This window comes from Nannobrachium achirus (genome assembly GCF_963921795.1).
Source record: "Nannobrachium achirus genome assembly, chromosome: 7".
NCBI classification, from domain to species: domain Eukaryota; kingdom Metazoa; phylum Chordata; class Actinopteri; order Myctophiformes; family Myctophidae; genus Nannobrachium; species Nannobrachium achirus.
In genome coordinates this window covers 3,694,444-3,710,353 of record NC_137816.1, presented here as the reverse complement: position 1 = coordinate 3,710,353, position 15,910 = coordinate 3,694,444, and the positions used below count along the sequence as shown (strand labels likewise).

The 15,910-nt window shown below is 41.4% G+C and overlaps 1 protein-coding gene across 1 annotated transcript; it reads left to right on the top strand.

Annotated features, from left to right (window-relative positions):
- Nucleotides 1-11,723: 11,723 nt before the first annotated feature.
- Nucleotides 11,724-14,520, top strand: LOC308288063 (ZP domain-containing protein-like; the record flags this gene model as incomplete). The annotated part of the gene is made up of 4 exons (XM_080729406.1): nt 11,724-11,879; nt 12,598-12,998; nt 13,792-13,967; nt 14,432-14,520. The coding sequence occupies 4 exons, from the start codon at nt 11,724-11,726 to the stop codon at nt 14,518-14,520; spliced, it is 822 nt and encodes a 273-aa protein (XP_080585532.1).
- Between the last annotated feature and the right edge of the window lie 1,390 nt (nt 14,521-15,910).

Below are 15,910 nucleotides of genomic sequence, written 5' to 3'. Positions count from 1 at the left end.
GAGAAATGAGGGGTGGAGGTTGTGATTTGCCATCCAAGGAGTGTGGGTTTAAAGTTTTGCATGGATAGGGCCAACAGTGGCAGAGATATGAATAGGGCAAAAATGTGACGTGATGTGATGTGACGTGACGTGACGCGACGTGACCTGACAGACTGACAGCTGGTGGAGCTTTTCATAGTAACTGCGACCTGACGGTTGCAATCACGCAATGATTGGCAAATCACAACCTCCGCCCCTGATTTCTCACATGACCCTCTTCTAGCGCCACCATCAGGCTGATTTTTTTTAAAACACATTTTTGAACACTGCTCCTACAGATTTTGCCCTAAAATCACGCAAAGCGGTACACAGTATCTCTAAAGTCATGTCATCAACATGGATCTGTCCCATTTCCCATATTCCCTCCTGATTGGCTACAATTGCCTTCTAAAGTTTGTGTATGCGACCTGATGGTCGCTTATCTCCCGATTAGGGAGTCTTACTGGTCATTATTATTACTAGAGGTTTGCGCCTGCTTCGCCCGTTTTATATTAAGTGAAACCTGACCAATCATTGGAAATTGGCCCACTTATAGTCTGGTCAACGTGTCATGTGAAGGCTACTGTATGTATTCCCAATTTCCCAAGTTCTTTTGCTAATATTGTTTTTTGTTACAACAAAGAAAGGAAGTGTGGAGATAAGAGAACATTTCTTGGAATTCACAGAGGTAAATACCAGTACATGTACATTGGGTCCCTTTCTGTGAAAGATTACAATACTGTTGCTTAAGCAACCTGTGGTTTCAGCACCATGGACAGCACTGTTGCTGTGTGTGTGTGTGTGTGTGTGTGTGTGTGTGTGTGTGTGTGTGTGTGTGTGTGTGTGTGTGTGCGTGCGTGCGTGCGTGCGTGCGTGCGTGCGTGCGCGCGCGCGTGCGTGCGTGCGTGTGTGGATAACAGACAGACAGTTTGGGTTCTTAGCCTGCTTGTTTTAGTGGTTATATTACAGTATAGTTCTGCTTGCAATGATAGTAGGAATTACAATCTTCTGCAAGTCTTTTTTAATAAATGCCTAACAGTATGCCCTATGTTGTTATTTAACATTTCTGATGCGTCTCCTCCCCAACGATGCCCTGGGGGGATGTTTCCACATACCAAAATATCTGGCAACTAATAACTTTTGATCATTATTCCTGAAACTAGAGTCACTGATAGAGATGAGGAAGGAGGAGGTCAAATGACCCAGATAGTTTGTCAGGCCTGCCGTAGCCATGCAGCTCCAGGAAGAAGCACAACATTACATTTAAGTACCCTAAGTACAAGCTGGTTGGGTACATAACCAAAGGTCAAGTTCACCAAGTATTGAGCTTTTAATCTATAGATCTGTAAACACACAGACATGAATTAAACATAATATCAAACATAATAATTATGTAACGATATTAAATAATCATGGATCCAGTCACACACAATTTGAGAGGACCTGTGTTTTCATGCTATACTTTTTGGGTCATTAAAGGAGAATTTCAGACTAGATCTTTCTTTCTTTCTTTCTTTCTTTCTTTCTTTCTTTCTTTCTTTCTTTTATTTTTATTTTTATTACCTTTAGTTGGTGTTCTTCTAGGCTTTTCCCCAAAAAGTTGTACGTACATTAGAGATGCGCGGATAGCGGTTTTAGCCGCGGTGGACCGCGGTGATCCGTGGTGCAGTCGGATTTGGATCAATCAAATATAATTATTAAATATAGCTGCAAGCAGCGATAAAGTGGCCAAGGCAAAAGCATCAAGGGAAAGCAAAGAAGACATCAAAGAGAAACTAGAAGCAGTGTTCTTCCGAACAGGTCAGGTGTTTTTTTTGGCCTACTGGTGACTCTATAACAGGCCAATGTGAGAAGGGTGGCATCTGTTCCTTGGCCTAGTGGGAATGTGTGTGCAAAATCTCACACACATAGCAGGCTGCGTTTGAGACAATTTGTTCAAAAAGGAGCAATCCTGCAAACCTTGGAATTAAATTTTAGCCAATTAGATAGAATATGATATCGGACAAATCCGTCATGATCACATCACTGTAGAGATACTGTGTACTGATTTGTGTGATTTTCGGATAAAATTTGAAGGAGTAATATCGAAGAATGTGTTTTACATACTGTAAGTCTGCCTTCTGGTTGCGCTATAAATGGCAGATGTGAAAAATGCAGGGCACAGGTTTTTCCTTGGCCTCTGGGAAGTGTGCATACAAAGTTTTACACTAATCGGTGGTTATAGGTAAAAGCACAAATTGGCCTCTACACAACATGTATGCAAAAGACTTTAAGATTTGGGAACCACTTTGTCACGGGGCAGCCCGTGCCCTATAGACATATGCAATCTGCTTAAAGACATTGCACACACGCACGCACGCACGCACGCACACACACCTCATCTGCAGTCACTGGCACTCCTCTGTTGAATGTGCATGGCACGGCCCCTTGGCCTGGCCTGTAGGGCCTGTGTAGCCCTATGTATGGTGGATCCCTGTATTTGTGCTTCTTCCACAGAGCCTATGGGTGTCGGCCAATGGAGCCTGATGATTAGGTGCATTGGGAGCACCTGGCCAGTGCTCCCTGGCTCCCCATAAAAGACTGAATGGAAAGCCAGTCTCTCTCTCCCTCCCCAGACGACAGCACCCTTTGTTTGTTCAGTTCCTTTGAGTTTATACTCTTTACAACACCCCACATCATACTTACCACACATACATGCATTGCTGACACTACTGATTACTGACTTACACACCTCATACTCTTGTAAATATGAGTTAACCCTTTTAGTTAATAAATTATTATTATTTATACCCCTACCATGTGTCCTCCTCAATTTGTCATTGCCTACGGGCCAGGTCGTGACAGTGCAAGTCAAACAGAACAGGGCTGTACCACTCCACTTAAATAGGGGTGGAGGTTGCCAATACTGTGGAGGAGGGGGGGTGTTAGACAAAGACATTGAGCAAAGTTTTTCTAACAGCTCTGTACATGAATTCCAAGCCTGAATATGTAGTGTAAAACACTTTCACATTTATTGAAAGGGTAATGTATTCAGAGAGAGAGACTGTAAGCTGCTATATCAGCCATTTCAAGGTAATTGGTTTCCAGGTTAGTGGTAGGATCCACTCCTTTAACACCGGCTTCGACTGCTCTCTTCGCATTCAATCCGACTTTTTCACCATTTCTCAGACGTTTGAATGCAGAGAATATGCACTGGGTATCCACGGAGGAGTATCCACGGTATCCTGTTCTCCGTGCACTTTGAAGTACGCATGCGCCGATATCTCTCGCCTTGAATATTATTCCCCTCAGGGGAATCGAACCCAAACCGTGGGTTTGTTGCATCCGTGCTCTACTGACTGAGCTAATGAACGGATGATGTGACTCCTTTTTTGTGCATTTATCTTTGACGTGGATAGTGGGGTAGGCGTGGATAGTAAGGGACTGAATATTTACTATTCTGTCCATAACGGCACATAACTCGGTAACGCGGCTGAGTGGGATTGGGCGCCGTTCCCACCGCTCGTCGCGGCAACTCGGCTCGCTAGCGCTCGCCTCGGTGGCGACTCACGGGGGTCATCGGCGCCCAATACCGCGCCGCTCCGTCGGGGTCTGTGGCGTGGAGCGTTACACCGGGGAACAGAGCATACTTGGCATCTGGTTCGAGGCTGGGCTTCACCTCAGGTTTTATTTTTGCGCTCCTCTGAGGTTGACCACTAGATGTCGACATTTTACTACTAATATCTCTGCATTGGTTAGATATTGGATACTGGAGATCCAAGTATCCTGGATACTTTCTGCATTGAAGAGTCTGAAAGCACGTGAATATTTCGCATTAAGTGCGTTGATATCATTCGAACCAGGTGCCTTTAAAGGGAGGCTGCAAACCAGGGCAACTCTTGTTATGCTCAGCAGAGCGAGATGAACAAATCTCAGTGAGAGTTGCAAGGGCCCCATAGCCTAGTGCAGTGTTTGTTATTTTTGCCTTTTTCTTGAGTTTTGCCTTTTGTTCCCGTTCCCGAGTTCTCTATTTTTAGATTTTTGGCAAAGTTTATTTTTGCCATTTTTGAATTTTGGGTTTCACTGTACAAAACTGCATGGTGGGGGCTGGATAAATAAAAATCTTAACGAGACACAAATTGCTTATTATAAGCAGACATGGCAACCTAGGTACATTCAGAGCCCAGAACGCCAACTACTGACACTTTAATGCAAGGACAACAGGAAATCAAATGCTGTTTTTCAGGACAGCTTTTTCAGCCTCCGCCTCTTTCAGGATATGAACAGGATAACAGGGGTGGTGCCAGGAATAACATGAATATATAGAGATAAATACTGAATAAAAGTACAAAGGTATTGGCATCAACTTGACATTTTTTTAAAATAGCAGATCTACAAGCTCACAATGCAATGCAACGCATGAGCATTTACTGGAGTAGCCTAGAAGTAAGACTATACAAGTGAAGTATAAAATACCTAAAAATTATACTAAGGATAGTATTTGAGTAAATGTACTCAGTTACTTTTACACCACTGGCATTGTAGACCCAGATGCTTGTGAAACATGATAAAGAAATAGTCATGCAATAGTATGAATTTCAGTTTATTTACACAAAGGATTTGCAATTGCAAAATATTATAGCAGCATTATTTTCTGTAAGTGGCTAGCAGAGTCAGACTTAACTAAACTTAAATTGTTTTATTGAAAAGCGTTGAGGGGAAGGTGGCTGGGGGTCAAAACTTGGAACTTTAGGGGCTCACATGGGGCTGCTGTCCTTTGGGCAGAGCAGACTATGGATTCCAATTGGGGGGTGTTGGAACCCAGCCAGCCTAGGTGGGGGAGGGAGAGAGAAATGAGGTGAGCTTCAGAATAATTACAGTTGAGCCACAAGTTAGAGAAGAGGTGTTCAATCTGCCCGTTCCACACAGTTCAGAATAATGAACCCACTTACACTGCCTTTCTTTGGCTTCAATGAAGCAATCTGGGAGCTGGTACTGATTATCAGTTGATTGTCAGATGGGCTTCAGGTGTGAGGCTGAGCTTCCCCTGCATGGTTTGAAACAATAAATGAATAAATGAATGCACTCAAACATCATTACTTTATAAAGAAACTCAAAGTCATTACTTCAAAATCAAATCAAACTAGGAATGAGTGTCACTGCGGCTGCTTTTTCCTACCCATAACCATAGGTCAGACAGGATTGTGTCAGTCTTTCTGCAGGCTCGCCATCTTTCAGATTCAGTTCTAGGCAATAAACCTGGCCTGGATCAAAGAAAAAGGCCAAATGAATAGAAAAACAACAAATTCAAATAATCTGCTGCACTACAGGCTTGAAACAAAATAATTCCATTAATCTGCCCAACTAGGCATTGGCATTAAACTCAAAATACATCAATTCAATAATCAACGTTGCAGCTAACATACAAGCATTACATTCCAAAAGAAATCGTTTAACATTTAGATACCAAAAACAACATAACATTTCAGAGCACATGGTCAGCTTACCAAGTCACATTGTTCCTCCATCATACACAGCCAGTGTATCGAGTGGATCAGGTAGGTATGTTCAGGTGAGGTAAATCTAAAAGCCAAATTATAGTATGGGTAAGTATAATGAATGAAACTGTTAAAAATTGGAATAGTTGTTGGAATAATGAACAGTGTACAGACCTGCAGCTGCTGCATAATGTAGCAGTGAGTAGCAGCAACCACCAGCACCATGCGGCTTCCAAACAATCTGAGAGGGGGGGAGTGGCCTCAACTCAACCACTATTTATACCCTTGCTTAAGAAGGTTGCCATGTTTGGTCGGGTTGCCATGTTCAGTTGCAGTACCAGGGTTTTCACGGCAAAATGTTGTAAAATGTATTTTAAATGCATGAGGTAAGGCTTGAACAGGGGACTTCTGGAATGATAGACAAAGGCCTTACCAGGTGAGCTATGCACAGCTCTGCACAGTGAGAAAATATTACTTTAAATGTTTGTTTTAGAAGCAGAAGAAAATTTGCATAAAACTTGCAATGTTGATAGAATTATTAAAAAAGCATGTTTCAATTTTTAAAAAATCCGATCTGAAAGATCTTTAGATATTGGTCCAAAGTTCATGTAAAAAAAGTTCCGTGCACGTGACGCGAAAGTTCCGGAATAAAAGCGGGTTTAAGTGTTTTACAAACTGCTCAAAATGGCGGAAAATCTAAGGGCGGAGCTTACTTAACAAAGACACAGATGTCTTCCGCTTGAGTCGAGGCACGCGTGTAAGCAAGTTGCATGTCTTCAAACGAAACGAGGCATGACTTATGCCCCTTTAAAGTTTGAGTTTTCAAACGCTTCGTATAGCGCCCCCCTTTGGCCAATTGGAGTAAGATTGCTTTCAGTGATATTTGGACTAACCCTTTACATATTTGCCAAATGCCATGAACGTGTCACTTTGCATGTATGATTTAGAGGCAGAAGAATAATTTGCATATAACTGCAACATTGAGTGAATTATTAAAAAATAATGTTTCGCTTTAAAGAAAATCCGCCGTATCTGACCGTATTGGTCCAAAGTTCATGTAAAAAAAGTTTTGCGCACGTTATGCGAAAATCCCAGGAGGAGATAGATTTTGACTGTTTTTCATATAATTCAAAATTGTGGGAGAAGTAAAGGTCAGAGGTCAAAAGTCAGAGTGTAAAGGTTGTTCGGCATGAGGAGACGCATAAGTGTATACAGGTTTCATTGCTGTACCTGAAACAGGGCATGAGCTACACCAGTTCAAAGTTGGCATTTTTCAAAGGCTTCCTACAGCGCCACCCTTTGGCCGATTGTTGCGAGCTTCGCGATTTAGCCGTTTGACATAGTCCTCTGCCATACTGCCGAGTTTCGTAAAAAGCGACTGCACGGTCTAGCCACAAGTGAAAAAGTGGCGGAATAATGATGAAGTCCAATATCAATGAGTGGCCATTTGCCACTCGTGGCCTTGGCCACTAATTAATTTCGGATATCCGCGGATGACATAATGCAGGAAATAAATTATGGCCTAATATATCTATCAATAAAAAGCGAAATCTAGGTATGCTCGTGTCTGTGTTAGTGTGTGTTATTTTGTATAATTTATAAAGTAACCATCATTTTTCATGAGGCAATGTGCAGTCCACGATAAAACTAAACAGCTGTGTCCACTTAAAGGCAACGGCATCACGGCATGCATCGTCGCACTCATTACCTCTGGTCAGGCTGCGCTAAAAAGTGAATCTCTCTCAGCTCCATAGTCCATATTGTAAAGTAGGCTACTGTACAGTAGGTAAGTTAAACTTCCCACTAAGTTGTGTTTGTTCCTCTCTCTTTCGCTTTCTCCCTCGCTCTCTCTCTCTCTCGTGTGTCTGACTCTGTCTGCCTGCATGTCTGTCTGCATCGACGCAGCACCGACTCAAAAAAAAAAGAAAGAAAAAAGACGAACGGAGACATTCCGTAGGCTAGATCAATGCATTTCTGTGATCGCACAACTAAGAAAACTAACAGGGAATAGCCTACCAGAAAATAATATTAGCCTAATAATAAGGGTAATAATAATAATAATACTTTTGAAGTTGCGGATGAGGATGGATGCGGATTTATAAATTGGATGATATAATTAATGCGGTTGGATAATGGGCGGATAATTAATTTGCGCGGATGGATTCGGATGACTTCAAAAGCCTATCCGCGCATCACTACATTCATTCACAGAACACACATAGCAAACAACAGCTGAATAAGTGAAACAAAGTACCATGCCTGAATTCAAGGGATGAGGTTATATAAAATGCCATGCTTAAGTGTAATCTTTGATCTATACACAGGCAGGCACAGTTTGACAGTTTGACAGACAGACAGACATATTGATTACACATCGAGAAAGAGATCTTTGTCTTCCTCATACCAGGTAAACATTTGATCTTATCTCCCTTGAGCACCGGTTGTTCCAGGTAAATGTCTTGTTCCACTGCCAAATTCAAATATTCAAGATGTTTGCTGTGCGTGTGTGTGAGTGTATAAAACACCATAGTGGATCGTATTCTCTCTCAGTAAACCATGAGTGTCTCTTCAGTAGCAGTGGTGTTGCTGTTGCTCTGCAGAGCCCAGCATGCAGGAGCCTCACAGTTTCAAGGAACTGTCATCACCTATGACCCAAAGGACACGCACGCAGATGGAACTATAACGGTAGGTACAGGTCAAGATTATTATAGTTAATTCTAACTAAATAATGAAAACGAAAAAAAAGGTAACAATGTGACTTACAAAGTACAAAGAATGTAACTATATTGATAAAACGAGTTAAAATCATTGAGAACACGTCCTTACTTTAAGACTAATTATTTCAAACATAATTTCTTTGCCAATGTTAGGTTTTAGTTTTAGTAACTTTACCAATCAGAGACATGATGAAAGTCATGTAATGTATAACCTTTATATCCTTATCTTCTAATTCCAGGTGGTTTTGCGCTATAAGACAGCCTTCGCATCATGCTCAAGTTCAGACACATGGGAGTGTTATTCTGGGTCCTGTGGCAGTGATACCCTGCGGGGACCCTACACGGTGCAGGCAACCGCAGACTGGTGTCAACGAGAAGGAATCATGACTCGACGGGTTCCCATCAACGCTTACTTCTATTTGGTGTGAGTGAAGAGAGATTCACTATTACACAACAAACAAAAACAATGAGACTTTAAATAGTATTTTCATGTTTCCCCCCCCTTTTTTTCCCTATATATTCTTTTTATAATCACATGTCCAAAATAGGGATAGTAAATTGATTACTTTAATTAAATAACATTATATACTGTATGTATATATCTATATATATATCTCTCTCTCTCTCTCTCTCTCTCTATATATATATATATATATATATATATATATATATATATATATATATATATATAGACATAGACATAATGTGCGAATAATTATGACAGAAATACCAAACCACTTTATTATTAATAATAATAATCTCATCTCACACAGGTTACGAGGTAGTGCCTGGGAGAGTAACAGAAATAGCATTGGGAACTGGGCAGCTCATCCGTTGGTGAACCTCAGGACCAGATCAGACACTGGGAAAGCCAACAGGTCTCCTCAGACCACCATCATACCTTCACTACGGTAACATAACACACTTCTCTTTTGTTCTTATACTCATTACTAACATCATCATCAACATCATAATTCTATAAGTCAGCAAATCTGTCTGTTCTTGGTCAGACTACTGTAGGCTTGACTCAGGCATGCAGAGTAGGGGTGTGTGCACGCACACGCAACACGCACGCATTGCACACATGTGCCAATTTAAATATTTTGTTTATACATAAGGTATAGTTATGTATTTATAATACATTGTACTAGATACTTCTACGAAAAACAAGTGGAAAATAAACTAATTATATAATCTCACTCTGTCTCTTATTTTCGTTCTGTTTCTGTCTCTCAGAGTTCCTTCTAACTGTGGGAGAAGCTTCAACCTGTTAGCATTTGACCCAGATGGAGACCGGGTTTATTGTCAACCTAAGGCTACTCTTCCTTCTGTTCTCAGCTTATCAAATGCCGTGAGTTGATAAATAAGAACATAGATCACATCATACTGACGCAAACATTTTTTTTCTACTATAATCATGATTACTGTCATAATTAGTCTGTACTGTTTTTCTCTACACCTCTTAAAAATGTGACCCATTGTTTCTCCTGGTCTGTTTTTGTACTCTTCCTGTCCTGTGTTCCTTCTCCCTTCTTTCAGAATTGCATTTTATCATTTGCTGCCACCAGCAGCAGTAATGCGGGTACCTACGTTGTCCAGCTGTATGTGGCGGACCTTCCCAACCAGTCCATCACCCTCACAGACACTGGAGGATCTCAGTCCACTTACAGTACCGGCCGCTGGCTCTCCCATATACCTCTACAGTTTGCTGTCGACGGTACACATTTAAACCCTTAGTTCATCTAAAAACGGACCCCTAGTGTATCAACCAGTTAATATGCTAATAAAGTGAATGGATAATCAAAGTAAACCAATAATCTAACATATTAAAACTTAAAGCTGTTAAATTGTTTACATTTCCCCTTTGTGTTCAGTGTATGGATCAGTACCCAGCTGTACAGAGGGACGGTATCTACCCAGGTTCCTGCCTCCCACCCCGGCTAACAGAGCACAGCTCTACACCCATGTTGGACACAGACTGGAAATCACCATCAACACACAGGCAACACAGGCCACGTGAGTAAAAGACAACAAGACTGAGGCCCTCCACTCCAGTACAGTAAAAAGTAGCATTCAGCCTAGAACTACACAGCATAGTGTTTTCCGTAACATAACATTCCTTTAAAGTGATTTTTTTTGCCCTGTGGTGTTAATGTATCAGATGTGTGTTTTGTCCTTGTCCATGTGTAAAGGGGTTCTGCACATCTGCCTTACAGAATGAAGTCATTTAGTTTGGTGTTTTGTTGTCCTGTGGTGTCCCTTCTAAAGGTCTGAAAAAGTAAATTAAAACGTTTGAACCATGTTCTCTTCTCTGGTGGTGTTGTAGGGTCTCACAGCTGTTGTTCAGTGGACCCCACAACATGATCCTGACTGTACCAGCACAGGGACAGTTCATCCTGAGATGGACAGCATCACAGTCAGAGGTTGGAGAACATCACCCTGTCTGCTTTGTTGCTCAGACCAACAGGTCAGCTTTATTTAAATGATCTTCCTGTCTGTCTGTCTGTCTGTCTGTCTGTCTGTCTGTCTGTCTGTCTGTCTGTCCATTTTACTTTTCCTATTGTCTTAGACTTAGAGTATTATTTTCTGTGTCATTAGATCAGTTACAATATTACAGAGCATGATGATAAAAGCAATGTGTTATTTGTAGTAAGTAGTTCTCCCTGTTTGTGTTAGTGCTATTGGGATCTACAAAATCTGTATAGCAGAGATCCTACCATATCATTGGCTGGATAAAGAAAAAAAATCACCACTGAGAAAATGTATTGATTGAAGACTTTATTAGAAGTTTGCATAGAAAAAAGTCCGGTTACGGTACAGTTTCATGACGGTACAGTTCACTGGTACAAAGTCAACTAAAAGGAGATCCTAGGAAAGCACTTGACTTCACTGGAAACCATTGAAGTATCTCATATAACATTGAATGACAGACGGATAGAACACAGTACTATGCAGTACATATGCTCAGGAGAAAAATAAATAAATACATAAATAAATAAATAGGAAATGTTAACTAAAATGTTTTGTAAACTCTAATCTTCATAGTGTTGTACCAGTAAACAAAGTATTACGTTTACTATAGTTCATGTTTGTTCTGTTTGCTGTTTGGGGGGGGGGGTCAAGTTATTGCGTCACTTCTTTTTAATAACTAAAATGTGTTTGTTTTCACAGTGCGGACAAATATCAGTCGGAGCTTCGCTGTGTCATCGTCTCTGTCTCAAATGGTGGGTGCAACGTAACACCTGTTTACTACTGCATCATATTTCAAATTCAGAAATCTGAGGAAGTGGTTTGATGAGTTACATGTGTCATTTTTGTTATCTCCACCTGGCTGCAACACCTACAACCATGGCCCCCACTACCACAGAACGACTGTCTCGTAAGTCTAACAAAATTATGATACTAAATCTAAAACAAATGAACAACCTATGTGGGTTATACTATTATCATCATGATCTTCTGGAAACCTTTCATTTCAGTGAAAGCCAATGTAATTTGCGATGAGACCGCCATGACAGTAGAGGTGAACAAATCCTCATTCCGGGGACTTGAAGGACATCTGCGACTCAATGATCCAAGCAACGTAGCCTGCAGCCTGGAAAGCCAACAAAACAGCACTCACATCATAGCAGTGATCCCCCTCAGTGGCTGTGGTACTGAGATTGAGGTAACGAAGTCATACCTGGATGCTAGTTGGTCACATCTGTTCTACTTTACACCTTTGTGCATTTACTAAAGGTTAGTTTTACACATAGTTATGTAATGGGGCTGTGGTACTAGAGAGTTGTGTTATATGTATTGTTCTGTTGCACTGCCTCTTTAAGGAATGTGATCTGTCTGTCTGTCTGTCTGTCTGTCTGTCTGTCTGTCTGTCTGTCTGTCTGTCTGTCTGTCTTCCTGCATGCCAGCATGCCAACCTGTCAGACACGCACACACGCGCGCGTGCGTACACACACACACACACACACACACACACACACACACACACACACACACACACACACAGACAGACACAGACACAGACACACACACACACAGACAAACAGAGAGAGAGAGAGAGAGAGAGAGAGAGAGAGAGAGAGAGAGAAATGGACAACTACAAATAACAATGCAACAATGCTTATGCAATCAGGCTGCAAACAGACTCCAGTGTTCAACGTTGGTATCACTTTAATCCAAGTTGTTAGTTCATAACTACTGGGTCAGACTAAACTCTTATAACTACTGGGTTAGACTGAAGTCTTATCTTCATAACGACTGGGTCAGACTAAACTCTTATCTTCACTGGGTTAGACTAAACTCTTACCTTCAGAACGACTGGGTCAGACTAAACTCCTATCTTCATAACCACTGGGTTAGACTAAACTAAAATCTCCTGCGTACAGGAGGATGACGAGAACCTCATCTTCAAAAATGCCATCACCACCGTTGACAACACCAGTGACGTCATCACCCGCACGCACCTGTTGGAGGTGGAGGTCTACTGCCAGTACCCCAAGACTGGCAACGTGACCCTGAGTTACAGCGTCCACAGAAACAACGTCACGGTCCAGGAGAAGGGCTTCGGTACGTTCACCTACCAGTTTGAGTTCTTTCACAGCCGGAGTTTCACCTCCATGATGGACCCCCGCTCCTATCCACTGGAGTACGACGTAGGGGACAAGATCTACATGGAGATAGAGGCCTCGTCTTCACTCATTAACACCGAACTGTTTGTGGTGTCCTGCAGAGCTGCGCCGTACGACAACCCCAGCTACCAACCAGCCTACTCCATCATAGAACATGGGTGAGTGCAGTTTACAACGCACACCCTTTAGTCTTTTTTTAAGCCATATTTAGGCCGTTTCCCAATAGGGGGGAGTGGAGATCATAGCCTGGTTATTTCTGGGTCCTTGGCATTGAACAGCCTAGGAACCTCTGATTTAGGTTATTGGTATTATAGTATTAATGATATTTGAGCTTCCAGTTGAGTAAGTTACAAGCCAGGGGGAATACCACGTAACAGAATACAGCAATATTGTCACACAATGAATTCATTACTGCTTTAAATAATTTCTCTCACATAAATGCCTGCTTTTGTGTGTTCTAAACTGCACAAAACATGTTATGTTTATGTAATTATACAATTATACAATTTGTTTTTTGTGAGAATATACACCACACTCTCTTAGCATCAATAGGTGTTTTGTTCTTGTTTCCAACCAGGTGTACCGTGGACCACACTGTTGAAGTTCTTTCACCACGCCATGAGAGACATTTCCAGTTTTCAATGGAGGCCTTCAAATTCATAGGATCACATGATCAGGTAAACAGGGTTTTTTGTATATATATATATTTCTTTATGTTTTGGGGCTTTTGCCTTTAGTAGACTGACAGGAAATGGGGAGAGATGGGGAGTGGCGCGCAGCGACATCTGGTCGGGCTCGGGAATCGAACCAGCGACCCGCTGCAGGCTACACAGAGCCTATGTGGTATGCGGCTGGAACAGTGGACAGGGAACTGTTTAGCTCCAGTGATGGTTCAATTATTTCCACAAAGAAACAAGGTTTTAAACTGTGTTTGTCTCAGGTGTACATCAGCTGTTCTGTTATGCTCTGTGAAGCCGGGAACCCCAACGCCAGATGTTCCAAGGGATGCATCAACTCCACTCAGTCTGGAGCCAACCATCGACGGAAGAGAGAGGCTGTCATTCAAACTGCAAGGCACTACATTTCCCAGGGTCCCCTGCGCTTGAGAAGGTCGTCTGAGATCACAGGTGACTCTGAAACCTTTCTCAAGTCTGTGAAAAAAAGTCAAAACGATGTCTCCCCGGGACTCAAACTAGTGAAGATCTACAAGCTCACAACACGTCACCATGTAACATGTTGTGAGCTTGTAGATCGGCTATTTTCACTACTTCTTAAAAGTATTTTAAATGGGATTATTTATAAAATAAAAATACAAAACATAATATGACGAATTTTGATTTTTGGGGGGGGACTTTTTTGAAAATCTTTTGAAATGAACAAAATATAGGAACGAAAGGGGTATTTACTCACAACCAATACATATTGGTCTGCGACCCACATGGGTCCTGACCCACTGTTGTTCTATTATGCATGATCTCACAGTGTTGTTGTTGTTGTTGTTGTTGTTGTTGTTGTGGTTTTCCCTCAGCTACCAGCCTGAACCTGAACCTGAACCTGAACCTGGTCTTCATCGCGGGATGTCTTCTCACAGTGGTCGCCATGATCTGTGCAGTGGCCATCTACAAGGTCCAGAAGACGACAAGGGTGAAATATGAGCTGCTGCCCTCTATTGAAGGTTAAGGCAGCAATGTGTGTGGTGTCTGACAAGCATAACGACTTCAGCTACACCGCCCCCTTCTGGTGGACCTCTAGTGTTGCCTCCGCACTATAGGGCCGCTGGGCAATTAACCCAACATAATATGTTTGGTTAATGTTCAATATATTATGTCGAAACAGATATATTGAACCAATTTATAACCACTTATAACCCATTAATCAAGGTGATGGGAAGATTGCAGATGCAAAAGTTTCTTTTTTTTTTGGTTAGACTGTGTGTTCTTCTGTATACTATAGACCAGTCGTTCCCAAACTGTTTTTATGATGTGGGTGGAACCATGAGATAAAATTGGCTTGAATGGATTGACTCTACATGGTTCTCATCGTGGTACCATGCTAATCTTCTCTGTATCGTTAACATTTTAGCCCAAAGACAGTGCCCCGTCGCCAACAAAGAGCATTTTGGTATTGCATCTGAAATGGCTTGGAATTAGAGACAGACAGATCATGAAATTTAAATATCCGAGTGGTTGTTTAGACTAAAACCTTATAAAACCGTATTATGGACCAATATTTATACAAAATATATATTTTTGAAAAGCATGGTGGGGGGGGGGGGGGGGGGGGGGGGGGGATCATCTGAAACATAATTTTATACAATGTGTAGTGGGAGTCCCTGCTTCATCTCTATAGGCTCTATAGGAGATGATGCAAGAAGAAGGAAAAAGAAACCAAAAAAAAAACAAGAAGGCCCCTGATATAGAGGGTCTTACTCAAGATGTGAACCCTATTTGACTGGGCAATGAACCTGAGTGACATTTGACATAACGCATACATTATATTTGAGCAATGATCTGTAATAATGTAGAAACCTATAACTACTAATATATACTGTCTCTTTTTTACTAACTCTGATGATTTAATAAAAAAAAGTGCTGAGCCCTCGTGGCAGGGCTCAGGTGAATGTTCAAATAAATTACCAAAGCATGCTTCTCTGTTTGTGACACTTTATTGGTACATTTTACTTATGTGTGACTGGGAATTCATGTTATAAGCATAACCATACATTTCAATATGCATGTATACTGCTGAACATAGAGAAAATGCATCCGTAGGAGACATTGCAACGCATTGCGAACTTGTAGATTGGCTATTTTTAAATGGCTGGCATATAGGGTTGAAGTGGTTAATGTATGTTTTGTAATAATTATCAACATCTACAGTAAAGTAGCCTAACTCAAGTTTTAAAATAATTGTAGTGGAGTAAAAGTACAATATTAGCCTCTAAGATGCAAAGGAGTTGAAGTAAACATATTGAAAATTGGAAATAGTAAAGTAAATCATAATAATACTAATATTCAAAGAGCTTTATTGGCATGAGAAAACATAATTTAACTCATCCTTGCCATGAGTG